Below are 19,622 nucleotides of genomic sequence, written 5' to 3'. Positions count from 1 at the left end.
CGCATAGGTCCCACCCCCCACGCCAGAACACGCAAGGCGCGCGCGCACGCTCAGATCGGCGCTCGCCTGGCTGGGTCGGGCGCGCAGGCGCAGTGGAGAGGCCGCGTGGGGGAGGAAGGCGGCGCTGGGCCAGAGGCCCGCCGCGGGATATTCCGGGGCGGCGAGAGCGGTACGACCCTGTGACGGGGGGAATGGGCGTCACGCTCCTCCTTCCCCGCTTCCTTTCTCCCCTGCACTAGGGAAGGCGCACTCCCCGGGGTGGACGGGGAAATGCCGGAGTGGGAGGTTAGTGGGCCCCCTTGGGGGCAGAGGGCCAGTGGGAGGGGTCAGAGTGGGGAGGGGAGGCCTCTGACCCCGGTCCCCGAGGGCGGCGGGGGCTCCCGGGGTCTCTGCACCCCGCGACCCCCGTTTGCGCTCACCTGCCCTTCCCAGGGATGTGGGGCTGGCTTGGTGAGGGGCGGGCTGCGGTCCAGCCTTGGCGAGTTGGCGTCCGGCCTGTTACCCAGCCCCGGCTCCTTGAGTTTGTCTGCTTCTCTTGTCTTCCCTTCCCTTTTCCAGCTTGGGTCTTGAGATGACTTTGTGACTCGTTTGCCAGGCGCTTCTGTGGTGTGGAGAGTGAGTCCACTGCCTTCACTGTCATGCAGATGAGTGGCTCCCCCCTGTTCCAGGGGGTTCCCTGGTTTCTCATTTCACCAGAGGCTGCATCAGCCAGGGATTAAGACTGGAAAGATGAAGAGAGGGGGAGAGAGGGGGGAACAGACAGGCCGTGTGTATCCTCTTTTGTAGCACCTACACAAATAGATCACAAAGGCACGCAGAGTACCAACTTTTTCATTGAGTTTTGGGTTCCTGGAAGGCTCTGTCTTCCCTCCAGGCTTGAAGAGGGAGGTTTGGGAACAAAAAGGAAGTTTTGCGTTCCATACTGGGCAGTAAATGAACTTTGCCATCCTGGGAGATTGAATGGACTGGATTTATAAACGGGGTAACAAAAGGGCATATGATGGAGTCATGTTGGGTTACCTGGGAAAAGCTGGGAGATTGGGAGATACTTAAACCGGGGCTGCTGGACAGAGGAAGGGGCACTGCTTACCTGGTTGTGTCCGCTTCTTGTGATTGGTCATTGTCTCTGCTGTCTGCTGGCTTTTTAAAGGGATCATTAAAAGCTTGTGGAATGCAACAGTAAGGTTTGATTTATTGCATTTCAAACTGAACTCCCATTCAAACTGAGTTCCATTGGTTAGTTGAAATCCAGTTTAGTGGATCACAGCCATCATTAAAAAAAAAAAAAAAAGGTAGAAGCCATCAGAGCGCATTTTACTTAGTAAGACCAAGTATTGTTTCTTGACAGTTGCTTCAGGTACACATACATTCATACATATGTGAATGTGTCAAGTGTTAATACCATGTGTTTCTTCGTGTGTCACAGAAGACTTCGAAATGGATTGGTCTCCCTTATCTTCCTGTTGGCTGCCTTTCCTTCCTCAGCCTGAGTGTTCAGTCATTTGAAAATGTACACAAGGACTCAGCCCACTGGGAACGTACAGTAAAGAGCAGAGTGTGTCTCTTTAGAGAGGTACTGCCCAAGAAGAAGGACAATTTACTCTTCACTCGCGGAGATACACGCAGTTGAAGAACAAGCATTTTGTTGGAGTAGGAAGTACGTTGGTTTACTTAGGAAGGATAGAAAGGAGGATGAACCTGTCTTTGGTACACTCCCTGGTGGTCTTTGTAAGTTTGGATTCCAGGAGTTGTTTTGAGAGGGAGCAAGGAGTTTAGATGAAAAGGGGTCTCCTCTGGTTTTTGTTTTTCCGTGGATGGAATTGTTCATTTAACGCTTAGAGCTTCTTGGGTGTATGTTTCCTATGGACATTTTTGCATATGATGTTGATTTTATGGTTGTAAATCTGGTGTGATCCATTGCCAAATAGCACTTGTCATGGAAGTGGATCTCTGAGGATCACTACAAGGTGTTTCTTATGTATTACTATTTTTTGTAAGTTTAGTTCTTTATTTTGAGGGAGAGAGAGTGTGTGTGCATGAGTGGGGAAGGGGGCAGAGAGACAGGGAGAGAGAATCCCAAGCAGGCCTGGGGCTGTCAGCGCAAAGCCTGATGCCGGTCTCAATACCATGAACTGTGAGATCACGACCTGAGCCGAAACCAAGAATTGGATGCTTAACCAACTGAACCACCCAGACACCCCTATGTATTACTATTTCTTAATCTGAACATGTGGGGGATTCCCGGTCTATTTCTGCCTGTGCCTAATTAAGGTTTTTAAACCACATATTACTGGAGAGAAGAAGGAACTTTTCAAAAAGCCTGAAATGATAATTGAATCAAATGTGCTGTGGAATCATGAAGAAATGGTGGCCAAAACATTTTATTATTGCTCCTGAATGTCAGGGATAAAAACCTTGCATGGAGTCCATTTTCGGGTGGTACTCTGTTGGGTGCTAGACATGATTATTTAGGCTCTCCTCGACATTTAGAATCTTAGATGATGTAAAAAGTCCTTTAAAACCTATTTTGTCCCAATTTTGTGTTGGGGAAAATGGATTTTCCTTTTGTTTTTGTTACTTGGATAGTTATTATGGCTGTGTGGCGGGGGGCCTTGGGGCCCCCAAAGGTCTCTTTTTGAAGGTCTCAAAAATCAGGTTACAAGTTAGCCTTCCTTTTAGAGCTTATGAGTTAGCCCTCATTTTAGAGGCTGATGGTTTTCTTTGGGTTGTACCTCACCGTTGTGCGATTTTACATGTGTATTAGCAATGACAACCAGGTTGGAAGAGAGAACTGATTCGAATTCCAGAAATGTTGCTCTGGTGAGGTTATATGCTTTCTTTCTTTCTTTTTTTTTTTAATTATTATTTTTTTTAATGTTTATTTATTTTTGAGAGAGACAGAGACAGAATGTGAGTGGGTTGAGGCAGAGAGAGAGGGAGGTACAGAATCTGAAGCAGGCTCCAGGCTCGGAACTGTTAGCACAGAGCCTGACGTGGGGCTCAAACTCACGAGCTGTGAGATCATGACCTGAGCCTAAGTTGGACGCTCAACCGACTGAGCCACCCTGGCGCCCTGGTAATATGCTTTCTTATTAACATATCAGTTAGCTCATTATTTATTCCTGAAACACAACTCAGAGTGGGAAAGTCCCCCTGTCAAAAACTTTCTAAAAATCATTTATGTCTTTAGAAAAGGGAAGGAACACTTTTCCATGTTTACTTTTAGCTGAAAAACACTTTTAGGAGTGAGTGATCCATAGTGGGGGGCACCTGGATGGCTCAGTTGGTTAAGGGTCTAACTCTTGATTTTGGGTCAGGTTATGATCTCTGTTTGTGAGATCAAGCCTCATGTCTGGCTGTGCGCTAACAGTGAGAAGCCTGCTTGGGATTTTCTCTCTCACTCTCTTTCTGCTCCTCCCCTACTTGTGTTGTCTCTCTTTCTCTCTCTCTCAAAATAAACAAACGTTAACAAATTTAGGGGCACCTGGGTGGCTCAGTCAATTGAGTGTCCAGATCTTGGTTTCAGCTAAGCTCATGATCTCGTGGTTCGTGGGTTCTTGCCCCATATCAGGCTCTGCACTGGCAGTGTGGAACCTGCTTGGGATTCTTTCTCTCCTTCTCTCTGCCCCTCCCCTGCTTGTGCTCTGTCTCTCTCTCTCAAAATAAATAAACATTAAAGTTAATTAATCAATTAATTAATTAAAAGACATACCCATAGTGCTGCCTTGAGAATCAGGGAGCAAGGCTCTTCTCCCTGGTCAGCATCTGGGAAACAAACTGCTTACAGTGAAGACCTGGTCCTTACTGGTTAATCCAGAGAGGGATTCCCCGCTTAAGATGACCCTCTTCATGAGGCCTGCTAAAGCATTTTCATTTCCATGCCTCTTCGCTCTTCACTATGACCCCTGCTTGACAGAGAGTTGCTGAGGCCTGGAGAGGTTGATTCCAGGGGAGGGTGAGGGTGGAAGAGATATGCTTTCCGTCAGCAGCATCCTCTCTTTGAGTCCAGGGGCTCCCCTAGGCTTTTCTTTTTCTCTACTGCCCGCCTGCCCAACTGACAGTTCCATAAACCTGGCTCCTTGCCACTGGCCCAGTAGAGGTACTAATGGGAAGGAAGTATGTAACTGATTAAGTAGGACTTAACTTTGCCTTATACAGTTTTTCTGAGTTTTGACCAAACCAAGATTGTTCCAAACTTACTTCCGGAACTGTAGGTGTTTGCACACCTGTGAGGTCAGGAAGGAGGGGGAGCAAGTCTAGAGTAGATAAAATCCACATATTGAAAAACCAACTTGAATAATTGAGAATTGTCATATACATTAAAGAACCACTATTTTATTTTTTTTAGTGTTTATTTTGAGAGAGAGAGAGTGTGCTCCTGCACACACAAGAGGGAGGGGCAGAGAGAGAGCCTGTGCTGTCAGCGCAGAGCCTGACGCAGGACAAGGGGGCTCCATTCGGTGAATTGACCTGAACCAAAATCAAGAGTCAGAAGCTGAATGGACTGAGCCACTACGGAGCCATCCAGGGGCCCCAAGAACCACTATTTAAATACTTTTGTAACAGGGTGGAGCATAAGGTAAATAAATAAACAAGCCTAGGTCAAGGACCCTGGAAACATTTTATCTTTGTGAATCACATTGAGAAATGGGGTCCTCACTAGTAGCATTTGTAGAAACAGCCCACTGTGCCTTGGAGGGATGCTTTGTTTATTGATAGTGATGCTGGGAAAACTGACACTTTGGCCGGTGAATGAGATCAGCTCAGCTTCGGTCCTAATCTGGGCTGGGTGTAGGGTAGATATTTATTGAAAAGACAGCTTTATTTTATTTTATTTTATTTTATTTTATTTTATTTTATTTTAATTTTATTTTATTTATTTTTTAGAGAGCACAAGTAGGGAGGGGGCAGAGGGAAAGAGATAGAGAATCTTAGGCAGGCTCCTAGCGCAGCGTGGAGCCCAACACAGGGCTCAATCTCACAACTGTGAGATCATGACCTGAGCCAAAATCAAGAGTCAGACCATTAACTGACTTAGCTACCCAGGTGCCTATGAAGAGACAGCTTTTTAATTTCTGAGTTTTAAAAGATTTGACAGAGGAGAAAGAGCTCTTGCACTCTGTGTGGCATGCTTGTTTCTGTGAAGTTTATTAATGGTTAAAGCAGCATCTTAGCTGTGTAGGGTACAGTGGAAACAGCTTTCTGGCCTTGGACAATCGACAAGTTGCTTAGCATTTTGGACTTCATTTCTTCATCTGCAAAATGGTACTTTACTGAGCCCCCAGAACTATTCAAAACCCTTAACAGAGTCAACCCCTTACAGACTGTTGCTCTTTATCATTTGTCTATATGTTTCTGTTTGGTGCTCAAGAAGGGAATCATCCAGGGGCTCCTGGCTGGGTCAGTCGGTAGAGCACGCAACTCTTGATCTTGGGGTTGTAAATTTGAGCCCCCCACGTTGGGTGTAGAGATTACTTAAAAATAAAATCTCAAAAGAAAAAAAAAGTAACCACCCAACAAAATGATCTATGAAAGTACTTTGAGAATTGTAGCATGTTATACTTGTGTGAGGTTAAAAAAAAAACCCACAAAATTTCCTAAAAGAGAATAATTGGGCAACAAAACAGTAATGAGTTTTAAAGCAACAAGCAGGAGTACTTACTGGTACAGAAAAATTGGGGTGAGATCTGCAGGAGATGGGAGGGACTCCTGCATGATAGGTCAAGGAGTCCTTTTTTTGATTCCTGGAAGCCGACAAGCTTCTGCTTTTTCCTGCTTTAATTAAGAAGGGCATTTCTATCCTTACGGTAGGTGTATTTCCTTTTGTGGCTGGGCCTTGCATTTGTATAGTGTTTCTTTTCATTTACTGACATGTCCTTTGAACATGCCTATGTGATTGTGCTGAACTTTTAATTTTTGTCTCTTTTCTTAAGAGTCCATTCCTCTTTAGACGGCTTTATATGGTACCTAACATGCCAGGCACTTAAAGATGGAAATTGTTCAGGTGGAAACAATGAATAAATAAATATATATGTATATTTAACATGTATCTGTGACACTATACCATTTTGCTACTCCTTGCTCAAGGAATGGTACATTCCTGCTTTCCACAAAGCACCAGAGGTATAGGCTCTTTCTGTCTGCTTTTCCAGCTTAGTCTCTGTGTGTTAAAATTAGCTAAACATGTTCATTGTGTCTTGGAGGCTTCCCCAAGTCACTAGGAGCCAGAGTGAAGGGCACAAGAAAGACCCCCCCCCCCCCCCCAGCATGGGGCCTCTCTGGGACTGGAGCACGAATGAATTGCAATTGTAGATTAATTGTATTCATTTAACAGATACTTAGTGAACTCCATTTGGATACATTGTGCTGAGCCCTCTGAGTGTGCAGGTCCCTGCCCTCACTGAGTGTCTTTCTGATGGGACCTATAGGGCCATGCTAAGTAAAATACTCACCTGCTTGGCCCTCCCTGGCCTCCAAAATCGAAGGGAGATCTTAAAGCTAAACCAGGATGGAAAGTGAGCACAATTCTTGGATTTTATTAAGTAATCTCTCTCTTTCTTTCATTCCTCCCCTCCTTCCTTCTCTTGCTCCCCCATCCCCCTCTCCCTGGAGAGGTTGTGATTCATACTCTAAACCTGGAGGGCAATACTTGGTGCTGACCAGGAAGTGGCATGAAAAGCCATCTCTGGCACTGGAGTCTTCCGAATAGCTGGCCTCTGAGTGAGAGTGTTGTAGAGGAGGAAATATCATTGGGGTTAGTTTCCCGTGCACACAAGACTCAGAGTGACATTGCTTGTAAAACAAAGCATTATATATAGACCGCTCTGAAGTGAATCAGGGCTGTGTCTGCATGATGGATTTATGCTAGGAAATAACATCAGGGTCAGTTGGAGTTGCTTTGAAGTAAATTGCTGCTTCCATTATTACTCTTGCCTGATCCGAACCAGTTATCTAGTGGTGGGATGAGGGACCTTTCCACAGTGGGCACTGTAGGCACTAGGCCCAGGAGATGATTCCAGGGGCTGGTATACATGGCACGGGCTAATCCTCCCATGACTAGCACCATGGTTCTCCCAAAGCATGTTTGCATGTGATGTCCTGGTTCCTGATACACAGATAACAGCTCTACAGGGTCTGGATTTCCTTCTATGTGGAGCCGTGGGTGAGGGGAGTCTCTCTTTCTGTTGGCTACCTCATTTTAAAATTTTTAAAAAATTTGCCCTCAGGGGAAGGGCAGAGAGAGGGGAAGACACAGAATCCAAAGCAGGCTCCAGGTTTTGAACTGTTAGCACAGAGCTGGATGCAGGGCTCGAACTCAGGGACTGTGAGATCATGACCTGAGCCAAAGTCAGACGTTTAACTGACTGAGTCACCCAGGTGCCCTGGCCACCTCATTTATTTTATTCAACAGGTATTCATTGCACTCCTATTCTATCAAGACCTGCTGGGGTGGGAGTAGAGGGGACCACAGATTTTTTTTTTTTTTTTTTTTTTTTGAGAAGTAAGGGACACGTGTACAGTAAGTGAATATATTTGGTTCTTGTGTGCTTTCAAGTTCATGGGAATGCTTACTGCTGTCCATTTGATGTCTTAAGTCCTTTGGGTGTGGAGGTCACTATCAGATCCACTGAAGGGCTAGTGAAAAGTCTTTGAATTGGACCTTTTCTTGTGAAAATGGAAGTACCTGCTGGAGATGTCAATGTATGACTCCTGTGTCTGAGGGCAGTACATATAATCCTCGTGATCTGAGTCTATATGACCCCTGAATTCCTGTAGTGAGTTCAGATGCCACGTTATCAAGATCTCTGCAGAGTCTCTGAGTTTTGGAGAGTAGCAAGGACTGGAATGTTAAGGGTTATCAGCCTTATCTCAAAAAAGTATCTAAATTTATGCGGTGACTGAGTTTGGATAGTGAACGTTGGCGCTGTGAGAGTTCCTCTGGCACAGGATCCCCAGATGTCCTCGGTGTGCAGGAGGGGTAGCAAGTGATGCTGTGGTTTTACACAAGGCTGCCTGGGGGAGATGCGATTGGCACTAGGGCAGATTTAGCTGGGCAGAGCTGGGCATAGGTTGTGGGGGCGGCTTGTGAGCAAGGCACAGAGAGGAGGTCTGGCTTTGGGTTTGTGCCCAGGGTGCCCTGTGGATTTTAGAGAGGTGCCTTGAGTCGTGGGTTTGTTGTACCCAAGTCGGGAAAGTTCTGGGAAGCCCCCAGCACTTCGGCAGCCCTGGGACTAACGTAAGTGTCACTGAGGAAGAGGTGCGGTGTGAAGAGGCAGGGTGTTGCAGTTCTTGGGAGAGGGAATGTGGGTGGGTGGTGCTGGGCTAATCTTGAGGGTTCTGTGGAGGAGCTGAGGAGCCTCTTTCCTCCCTGGGAGTGAGAACAAGGGCCCGCCAGCATCAGATGGGAAAGCTTGGCTGAGATCGGAGGTAGCCGCCGCCTGGACCAGACGGACTGCTTTTCAGAGCCTTTTTTTTTTTTTTAGGCCAATTTTTAGTTATTGCTCAGAGTGTGGAACTCTTCTTGCCACCTACACTACACATTGTCCTCAAAAACTTAAATTGGATTAAAGTGAATAATTTTCACCTGGTGCTTATATAGTTCGGTTGATTCAGCAAGCATTGGGTTGGGGATGAGTAAAATGTGTATGTGATACCAGTGATGGAATGGGGAGGATTTAACAGTTGGAAAAATACTAATAGTAAAATTAAAGTTAAACCACGTTAACTGTTGAGTAAGAGCATGGGTTCAGATTTCAATTTTGTCACTCCTGGCCGTGTGACCTTGGGCAAATTATCTAACCTCGCAGGGCCTCATTCCTTCATGTGTAAAATGAGGCTGATACTAATACCTATTTTATAGTTTTGTGAGGCTTAAAGAAGATGATAATGTAAAGCACTTAGTCTAGCGCCTGATGCTTTATAACTATTAGGTAAATTTTCATAAAGAAAGAAAACCGAGAAAGACCAGATGACCCTTAAAACTGCTTCTTGCCCTAAGCTCCCTTTTGAGAAGTGAGCTTTGCATGGCAGAGTGAAGCTGTACAGTGTGTGGGAAGACCCTTGGGCTGAAGCTGGGCCTGGTTCTGGTTCTGCCCATGGCCAGCTGTGGGGCTTCAGAGAGAGAGAGAGAGACACACACACACACACACACACACACACACACACACACACACACACAGAATCCAAAGCAGGCTCCAGAGCTGTCAGCACAGATGCCGACACGGGGCTCAAACCCATGAACTGCGAGGGATCATGACCTGAGCCGAAGTTGGATGCTTAACCAACTGAGCCACCTAGGCACCCTGTCCTTTGTTTTTTTCATCTTTTTTTTTTTTTTCAACGTTTATTTATTTTTGGGACAGAGAGAGACAGAGCATGAACGGGGGAGGGGCAGAGAGAGAGGGAGACACAGAATCGGAAACAGGCTCCAGGCTCTGAGCCATCAGCCCAGAGCCCGACGCGGGGCTCGAACTCACGGAGCGCGAGATCGTGACCTGGCTGAAGTCGGACGCTTAACCGACTGCGCCACCCAGGCGCCCCAAATCTTTTTTTTTTTTTTAATGTTTGTTTATTTTTGAGAGAGTACAAGTGGGGAAGGGGAAAAGAGAGACGGAGATAGAGAATCCCAAGCAGGCCCCATGCCATCAGTAAAGAGCCTGATGCGCGGCTCAAACCCACAAACTGTGAGGTCGTGACTTGAGCTGGAGTCAAGAATCGGGACACTTAGCCAGCTGAGCCACCCAGGCTCCCCCATGCTCTGTCCTTTGCATGGCTTATCTCATGACCAGCTGTGTGTAGGTGTTCCAGATGGGGAAATTGAAGCTCATGGTTCCTTGTCCAGGGTCACCTAGCTATAAAGGTAAAGCTGGCCTCTTCTGATTGTCTTTGATTCGGTATGTCAGACGTTAGTAGTTCTAGAAGTTAGCTGCCTTTCTTTGCATTTAATTTTCTGATCATAACTACATTTTGGCCAATGCTTCCTGGGTTGTCTTAAGGAAAACACTGGAGAATAAGCTTATAATTTGAGGCTAAATTGTAGTTAATAAGCATTTCTGGAGTGTCTAGATGTTTCTGTGGAAGTAAATAGTGACTCCCGCTCCCACCCTTGTTAAATAAAATCTTATCTGAGGTGCTTTGAAGTTACAGGAGCGAAGGCTGTGTGTAAATACTCCAGTGGTAGAGGCCTTTCTCAGCAGAAAGTTCTCGATGAGGCCCTCTATAGCCAAATATTTGGATAGAAGAACAGGCATGTTTTGCAGCTAGAATTGCTGGCTGGCCAAAGGATTTTCTTAAACGTACCCCTAACGGATGCCCAGGTCTTGCAGGCAGCTGGGGTTGCCATATTTGTTGGGGCTAGGGAGCTGCGGGGTTGGGGTTCTGCAAGTTGGAGGAGTCGGTCTGGGGTTGGTGTTTGTTCTTCTGTCTCCACCTTGTTGTCCCAAACACGGCTTTCAGCTGTAGAGTGGGGCAGGTAATTTTTCTGTGTTATATTGTTTGGGAGACTGACCCAGATAGAGGCTTTGGTCGGTGACGTGGCGAGGGCATCCTTTGGCTCTACTTGACTAGCCTTGAGCTATCCAGGTGTTCTGGCTTTTATATCTGGGGAAAGGTGATATGGTGACAAGACAAGCTGGCAGTTGGTCAGGTAGTCTGCTTTCAGGGAGTAAAAGTTCTGGTTTCAGGAGACACAGGAGTGTCAGAGGCACTTGTGTGTAGGCTCTCCTCTGTGGAGGACTTGGGAAGGGGTCACTGGCTGGTTGTGTACCAGAGGATTCCTGCTTTCTTCCTGCCGATGGAAGTCTGTAACCAGGAAGGCATCCTCTGTGCTATTGTATTATAGCAAGAACTGCTGTGGGCCGTGCCAGCTCTCTGACCCCAGTGAGAATATGAATCAGCAAAACTGGAGCTAGAGTTCCACCTAATCATCTGTGTATCTTTTAACCACTAAGATTTATATTTAGTGACTAATGATCTTATGCTAGAAGTACCACCTCCCACACGAGTCCCCAGCAGGTTGGCTCTGAGTAAGGACACTGACTTAGAAATAACCCCTTTCCCCCTCTTTTCCTGCAGGATTTGCCATGGCTTTCTTTGCTGGGCTCTGGTGCCCCTTCACCCGTGCAGGCAGAGCCCTCAGCCAGCGCAGTTTCAGGTAACTTTCCCATTTGGTTCTTAAAGCTGCGTCTTTGAGTAAACCTCCCATCAGGGCTGGGCATCACATGACTCGAAAGGGAGTGGGAACCCAGAGAGGTAGGCTTGGCATCTGGGAAAGCTTAAGGGGCCAGAGCGGCTGGGGTTTGGTCAGGTCAGGTAAGAGGATTGGTAAGGAGGTGACTTTGCTGTTGGAGGTAGGGTAGGGAGTGGCCTACGGTAGATGTAACTTCGGTCCTTGCTGGACTCTGACATTTCTTGACCTTGTCATTCCCCCAGTGCAGGAAAACCTTTTCTTTTAAAAATGGAATCTCTTTTTATTTTTATTTTTTTAATTTTTATTTTTAACGTTTATTTATTTTTGAGACAGAGAGAGACAGAGCATGAACAGGGGAGGGGCAGAGAGAGAGGGAGACACAGAATCTGAAACAGGCTCCAGGCTCTGAGCGGTCAGCACAGAGCCCGACGCGGGGCTCGAACTCAGGGACCGTGAGATCATGACCTGAGCCGAAGTCGGACACTTAACCGACCAAGCCACCCAGGCGCCCCTGGAATCTCTTTTTAAAAAGTTACATGCTTACTACCAAAACTCAGGCACGGTGGAAGTATGACAGCCTCCCCTCCTTATAGATGCTAAGCCAGGACGCAGAGCCCCGGGTGTGTTCCTGTTGGCAAATGTGCCTTCTGGCCCCATTCGTGCACTTACTCCCTGGCGTTTACTGAGCACTGTGCCTAGGGTTGGTCATAGATGAATAAGAATTGCTTCCTGTCCTGAAAGAGTCTTCACAGTTGGCCACAGGAGCAAACTTGGAAACAAATAACTCTGAGGAAATGTGACCAGTATAATAATAGAGGTTTGTACGGTGCTTTGGATGGCTTGAGACAGGAGCTGCTAATGGACGAGGAGGGGGAAGGGAGAGCGGAGGCAGCCTTCCCACAAGGGAAGTGGGAGCAGGCCCGTCCAGGCCTCCAGGGCGGGCTAAGAGGCATGGTGTGCCCGGAGGGCACAGGTCACTCTGGTCAATGGGAAGAGGTTGTGGACCTCAGCAGGTAAGGGGGGGCCAGACTGTCGACAGTGTAGACAGTGGTGGACCACTGTACAGTTTTAAGTGGTGGTGGGGGTGGGGGGGTTGGCCTCAGTTTAATGTTCTGATGAGAGCCCTTGGTCTGCAATGTGAGGCACACAGAACCACTTGGGACACTAATGTAACAGTCTTGGCGCAAGAGAGAAAGCTGTGGAACTGACAGAGTGTTGGTGGGGTTGGAGGGAAGGGACAGAGGGGCTTTGCAGGTAGTGGCAATAGGACTTGGCAGCCAGGGTGTTGATGGAGAGAGAGGTTTATGGCTTGGGGGCTGGAGAAGCCATTTTCTAGAAAGAAAATATGGCAGCAGGGGGAGGTTTGCAAGGGGAGACGATGAGGTCATTGTGGGACTTATTGAGCCTGCAGTATCAGTAGGACATGTTGCGGGGAGCTTGGAGTGAATGAAGGGCTAGAGTACAGGCGAGAAGTGGGGCCGGAGATGAAATTTACTAGTTGGAAGCAGAGGGAACCAATGAGATTACCTGGAGCAGGCATGTGGAATTCGAGGGGAGAGCCTAGGATTACCCGGGACAATGCCAGCACTTCAGGAAAATAGAAATCCACCTGTTATCAGACTGCTTAATAATAGTTTGTCTGCCTTTAATAGGTATTCTTTAAAACAAATTCCAGTCTAGTGGGGCAAATGCATTGAGACAAAAGATTGTTACCTTGACTTATTTCTGGTTTCTCCTATATTATATTATATATTCTCCTATATTATACATTCAGGGGACCCCCTTAGCAAACCTACTCATGTTGTCTAGTTCCCAGCAACACACAGATGGGAAGTTTGGGAATCGGTGTATTGTGGGGGAGCAGGTTTTGCAGGCTAGGTAATGGGTGAGGCCTGGCCCATAAGATATTCCCTTAATCCTCAGAGTTCTTTTGAATACTAAAGGCTTTCAGTTAGGTGGCCATGAAGATCGTTGTAACAGAGAGTCGGGTTCTCCTTAAAACCCCTCCAAGGTGAGATGTTGACCTGGCAGCAGAAGCTTTTGACCGTGAGGAAACTGTCTTGGTCACAGAGAAGTCTTCACAAGAACCCGACTTTCCGTCAGCGCCCTGGGTTTTGCTCTGTTCAGCATGTTGTTGCTAACGTTTGATCTCTCCCAGGCCTTGCCCTCTGAGGCCTCTGCACCCTGGCCAGGAAAGATACAGACTTCAGACATTTTTTCTCTTTCCCTAGCACCACTGGGAGCCTCGATGCAATTCAGAAGATGACACGCATACGTGTGGTGGACAACAGTGCCCTGGGGAACACCCCATACCATCGCCCTCCTCGTTGCATCCACGTCTATAACAAGAGTGGGGTGGGCAAGGTGGGTGACCGGATACTGCTGGCCATCAAGGGACAGAAGAAAAAGGCACTCATTGTGGGGCATCGCATGCCTGGTCCCCGGATGACCCCCAGGTTTGACTCTAACAATGTGGTCCTCATTGAGGACAATGGGAACCCTGTGGGGACCCGAATTAAGACACCCATCCCCACCAGCCTGCGCCAGAGGGAAGGTGAATTTTCCAAAGTGCTGGCCATTGCTCAGAACTTTGTGTGAGCAGTGGCCAGGCCACTGGCTGCACTGGGACTCATGGGAGGGGACTCGGGGCCTCATGCCAGGGAACAGTGTCCTGTGACAAAATAAACCTTTTCCTGTGTGTTCCTTCCTGAGCTTTCTGGGATGTAGTCATGAGGTAAATGGCACCAAAGCAGTTAAAAGGTGGCCAACCCTTGTCTGGCCACACAAGATGGCGGTCTTTGCAGGAAGTAGCCTAAGAGCCCATCCAGGATTGTCAAGCTCTGGAGAATGGATGTACAAACCAAATGCCAATTCATACGTGTGCACTTGGACTTTGTCACTTTCTAACCAGGCAAGATTTTATTTTGTTTTATTTTTTTGCCAGCCAGCAATTTTTTTGTGTGTCAGAGGGTTTGAGATGTTAAATGGTTATGGAGATTACAGGGTTAGCATGAAAAAGAGCAGAGGGACTTGTTTAATCTAGTGGAATATTGCCTTCAGGCTTCGATGGAACCTAGACGGTAATCCTCTCTCTGCTGTGGAGTACCCTCTGCTAGGGAGCAGAAGCACTCCTCTGTGTTCAGTAGAAACCTTCTGCCCTTGACTGCTGGGGGAATGGAGCCCTTACGTTTTGCAGATGACCTAATCTTGGGCCTATGTAGGTGGGTCCCATTTGTTTGTTGATCTTCTCAGGGAGATTTGGGGGGGCTCCTTTAGTTCCCTTAACGAAATCTCATCAACTCGTTTGTAAGTCCATTCACTCAAGTTATCCTGAGCACATGCTTGTAGTATATTCCTGTGGCCTCTGAGAGGCAGAGTAGCCCAATGATCAAGAACACAGGCTCCAGGGCGCCGGGGTGGCTCAGTCGATTAAATGTCCGACTCTTGATTTCAGGTCGTGATTTCACGGTTTGTGAGATTGAGCCCAGTGTTGGGCTTTGTGCTGAGAGTGCAAAGCCTGCTTGGGATTCTCTCTCTCCCTCTCTCTGCCCCTCCCTGTGCTTGTGGGCACAGGTGCGCTTGCTCTATCTCAATATAAACATTTAAAATATAAATAAAATAAAGAACACAGGCTCTGTAGCCAGACTGCCTGGGTTTGAATCCTGACTCCGCCACTTACCACCTAATGACTTTGGGCAAGTTGTTTAACTTCTCTGGTCCTCAGTTTCTTCACCTGTAAAATGGGGATATAACAATGGCACCTACTTGGTAGGATTGATGTGAGAGTTCAGTGAGGTAGTACCTCTGAGTACCTGGCAATAATGAGCATTCAGTAGGTATTAGCTGTTTTTTGTTGTCATTTCTATGCATGTGCCAGCACTGAGAAACAGCAGTGAGTGCAAGTAGGGATGGTCTTTGCCCTCATGGAGCCTATGGTGTCCCTTGGGAAATCAACACAGACCACATAATTCAAATGCAAATTCTCAGGTGTGAAAGTGCCTGTGATAGAGGGGTTAGACTTTTCTGAGGGATTGGAGGCAGCTTCTCTGAGAAAGGGTTGCATCAGCTGCTTTCTGAGAAATGAATAGAAGTGATAGAAGTCAGGATAGTGATGGGGGTGGGGAGGAATGTGGACAGGAAAGGGGAAGAGGGAAACCTATCTAGGCAGGAATTATGGGTATAGATCTATAAATAATTATTGAGTTATGCACATCATGTGCTTTATTATACCTTAGCAAAAATCAATGAGTAGGCATTAGTTAGGCTAGAGAGGAGGGAAAAATGTTCCGGGCAGGGGGAAGAGCATGTGCAAAAGCCCTGTGGCAGGAGTGAATGGTATAAGTACCAGGGACTTGAAAAAGCCAGTGTGGCCAGAGCAGGGAGAGTGAGACGGAGTGTGGTGTTGGCTGAGAGTAGGAGAAGAGCAGGGCCAGGCTGTGCGAGACCTCTTAGGCCCCAGGCAGCTTTCCTTGCCTTTCCAGCTTACGTTGAGGGTACTGTTGTGGGGTATTTAGCATGTGGGGTAGGGGTGGTGGGAGAGGAGATGTGCTTAGATTTGCTCTGTGGACAGGGGCTGAGGGAATCCAAAATGGGTAGCATAGGCTCTGCAGCAGGCCCTGTGAAAATGATGATGTGTTGGGTGAGGAGGGTAGTAAAGGAGGGAAGGAGAAGCCTTTAGGAAGTACAGTTGACTAGGCTTGGTGGTGCATTAAGATGGTGGGGATGGCCAAGAATGGGTCATGGGTTTCTGGCTTCCATGCCTGGATGGTGTGAGGGGGCAGTACCCTAGGAGAGGTCTGGGTAGCAGGTAGGGAGCAATTAGGGGCATCTGGAAGGGGATGCCTTTGAGACATCCAAGAGATATCAGGTAGGTAGCTGGATATAAATGATCTCTTAAATTGGGATGGCACTTAGTATCTGTTTTGAAAGTATGTGTATGTCTGTCCTTGGATTCCTCACAGTCCTTAGGTTTGGCAGGCATTGGTCCATGGTTTAGATGAGGACACTGAACTTCAGAGGTAACTTGATTTCACAGGGTCTTAAAACTCCTACGTAGTAAAGCTGGTCTGGAAGTCAGATCCTGGGACTTGTAACTGTGGAGTCTTCCCACAGCACTATGGGGTCTTAATTTTGTGATTGATGGTCCTCCCCACCTTGAATGGATTCTCTAGCTGTGAGCCTAGAGGATAATTTGCGTTTCCTGAAGTCAGTGGGTACACCTTGGAGCCTGTTGCCTGCTATGTCTTGACTGCAGTGAGGTGAGGGCTCGTAGTTTTCCATCTACTTGGTTGAGGCGTGCACCGCTCCCCAGGGCCCCTCCGACAAAGCTTGATTCAGGGTCCCCCTGGGTACTTGAGCTAACGTCCTTTTCCATCTGGCCCTGTGGAAGGACTGATAGAGTCTGTGGCTGACATGCTCTGCTGCAGTGGCTGACCGTGGCCAAGGAGGAGGGATCACACGCAGCCTGGGTCCTGCTTTGTCAGTGTTGAGTGTCTCCTACTGTAGCAGCTGGTACTCAGCAAGCTCTTAATTTCTCTGCTTTCTGGGCTGCTGCTTCCCAAAGGCTTTGGGGGAAAGAGACCCCTGTCCTGAGGCAAAGGAAAAGCAGAACTGTTATTCTCAGCCGGGTACCACCTGCTCGGGGGCTGGGCCTTTGCTCTTTCCTGAGCTGCCCTTTCTCTTCACAGGTCACTTGCCTTCTGGGGTCAGACTCACTCCTTCCTGTGCCCTTAGTCAGCAGCCAGCTTGTGGTGTGGATCCTTTCACGAGTTTGCAGGGTCCTGCCGCTCTGCCGCATTCCCTCTGCCGCTGGGGCCTACCCAAGTCATTCAAATGACTGTCCTCGCTGTCCCTTCCTCTGCTCTTCACTCTTCCCCAAGGTGTTCTGTGCTGACCACTGGAAGGCTGTGGTTTCCACAAAGCCGAGTGGCCGGACCCTGCTCTCCGCCTGTGACGCAGGCCTTCCCAGCGCACAGCCCAGAATAGCCTCAGCTTTGCTGCTTTTCCAGCTGCCCTATCACTTTGCAAACTGGGATCTAATTTGCTGTCCACCCTCCTCGCCCCAGTCTCTCAGCCAGTACCACTTTCTTCGCTCATGAAATATTTATAATCACAGATTATGTTTCCCTATGAGTATAAGCTTGCTTTTGTTTTTTTCCCTTCCACGCCCTTAAGAAGCTGCCCCTGACAGGTCAAAGAGCCTCATGTCTCTTGGTTCATAGGCTTCATCACTCTACCTCCTGCAGTGTTTGGCTCTACCTGTGGTTTTACTCCCTCTGCTACAGCGCCACCAAAGAAATGTGATGGAAGGGCTGTAGGTTGGGAGACCTGCACTCCACTTGGGCCTATGCTACTTCCTAGTTTTGTGACTTTGGGCAAGCCACAGCCTCGGAGTTGCACAGGGGCCTGGTGCTCAGGGGACCCAGCCAGTGGGGTGCCTCTGGAGTAGTCCAGACATGCTTCTGGCTGCAGCCCTTGCCCCAGCCACTTTGAAGGGTATGTCTTTGGCTGCAGGTAGGGACCTGGTCAAAGAATGTGCAGAGATCATCCTGTCGCCACCAACATTCCTGGCAAACAGAAGCCAGGCACCACTGACAGGGTGGCCTCTTCCTGGGTGAAGGGCAGTTCCCTCTTGAGACTTAAGCCCAGCCTTGCTTTAGCGAGGGCGGGCTGTGAGAGAGAGAGAGAGCAAGCGAGAGAGAGAAAGAGAGAGAGAGAGAGACCATTGTGAGGCAGGACTCATGGGAGGAGAGGAACCCCTCCCTCAGCAGGGTAGCAAGCCCCAGGGGCTGCCTCCTCTGGAGCCCACAGGCTCTGGCCTCTCCTGGGCACAGCCTCCTTAGCTTTCCTGCTCCCTCCCCTCATTGCCTTTCTTGGCCTCTTCCTCATGTTCTCTCTGGTTCTTTCTCAGCTGCTGAGAATTCTTGTTTTTGATGAAAATTGCATGATACTGGAATCAGATGATTAACTGAAATTCAAATCTGTCCTGGCAGCTGCATTTCTTCCTTCCTCTGATTTTGTAATTCAATCTTTAACAAAAAGTTTCAGGATTTTGTTTTATTCTTTCCCACCTGGAGGATGGATAGAGATCACAGTTCAGTACCCCTTGGCATTTTGGACATTTGCTGAATTGTTTTCCCAAATATTAGTCATTTTCCAAATTGTTGGGAGTTCCCAGGTTCACAGTGGTCATGAGTTTGCTTCTCAGTTTTCAGCATCAAGCTAGTGTCTTTATGATTTTTTTTTTGCCTTTATGATTTTTTAACACCAGTGGTTTCCAGCCAGATTCAGGAACAGTAATGCCTCTTGTCATTTGCTTGATATTATGACAGACTATCTCAAGACATACTATAAGCTGGTTTTGTTTTTGTTTTTATTTTTTTAATGGAAGTGAACTTAAACATTTTGGGAATTTCACAAGAGCTCTTGAATAATCGGGATACCCTTGGATAGTTTGAAACCTTCCTTTGAAATTGCTTTTAGGCCAAATGTTTACCTGCCAAATAGAGGCAACTGTTGGTCAATCGGGACTGATGATCCAATGTGGGATCAGAGCCACCCTCCCAGGTCCCCACTCCCTGCTCTGGGCTCCCTGTTGATTTGTACCACTCCGGAAGGCAGGAGGGCACGGTGCCAGTGCAAGAAGAGAGAAAGAGGCCTCTCTCACATGCTAGCTTTTTCAAGGGATGCTGCTCCTGGCCTGTACTGGATGTCACGGTCTGGAGGTGGCTGTGCCACCCCATGCCCACAGACTAAGCCAGTGCCCTTCCTGGTTGGCACACAGGGCCAGGGGGTGGAGCTTCCCTTAGTCCGTGGACCTCGTTGTCCCTGTCCTTAACCAACTACCTGAACGTACTGATTTGCTGCCAGCTCTGGTTAAAGGTTTGCTGGTGAAGGAGAATGAAACCCTTGCTTGAAATGAAGTTTTAGGGTTGTCTGTGGATTTTGTTTCTCCAGGTTTGTCCCCAAAATATGTAAAACATTGAGAATTAGTTACATAGTTTTCCATGTATGTGGAAGAGACTTTGCCGCAGATCTCCTGTCCCATAGGCTTCCCTTTGTACTTAATTAAGTTGATTTTTGGTAGGTGACTTTTTGCAGAGAGAGTCCATATATACACGTTTTTTTTCCTCCCTTTTCCATTTAAAAGTTAATTTTAGTCTTTACTTTTTACTCCTTTTATTTGTAAGATCATGTATTTGTTTTTATTTTATCTTTTTTTTAAATTAATTTTTAATTTACACCCAAGTTAGTTAGCATATAGTACGATGATGATTTCAGGAGTAGATTCCAGTGATTCATCCCCCATGTATAACACCCAATGTTCATCCCAACAAGTGTCTTCCTTAATGCCCCTTACCCATTTAGCCCATCCCCGCCACCCACAACCCCTCCAACAACCCTCAGTTTGTTCTGTATATTTAAGAGTCTCTTA

The 19,622-nt window shown here is 47.5% G+C and overlaps 1 protein-coding gene across 2 annotated transcripts; it reads left to right on the top strand.

Moving 5' to 3' along the window:
* The first annotated feature begins 60 nt into the window (after positions 1-60).
* Positions 61-13,899, top strand: MRPL14 (mitochondrial ribosomal protein L14). Of its 2 annotated transcripts, none has more exons than XM_025925699.2 (3): positions 61-169; positions 11,074-11,152; positions 13,420-13,899. In XM_025925699.2, the coding sequence occupies exons 2-3, from the start codon at positions 11,082-11,084 to the stop codon at positions 13,784-13,786; spliced, it is 438 nt and encodes a 145-aa protein (XP_025781484.2). In that variant the 5' UTR covers positions 61-169; positions 11,074-11,081; the 3' UTR covers positions 13,787-13,899. The 2 variants fall into 2 exon arrangements, with proteins under 2 accessions (XP_025781484.2, XP_086563087.1); XM_086706961.1 differs by having other exon boundaries at positions 155-285.
* Positions 13,900-19,622: the final 5,723 nt, after the last annotated feature.

The sequence above is a fragment of the Puma concolor genome, chromosome B2 (assembly GCF_028749965.1).
Source record: "Puma concolor isolate L17-30 chromosome B2, mPumCon1.1.hap2, whole genome shotgun sequence".
In the NCBI taxonomy this organism is placed as follows: Eukaryota; Metazoa; Chordata; class Mammalia; order Carnivora; family Felidae; genus Puma; species Puma concolor.
The sequence above is the reverse complement of the archived record's forward strand: the minus strand, read 5'-3'. Positions and strand labels throughout refer to the sequence as shown.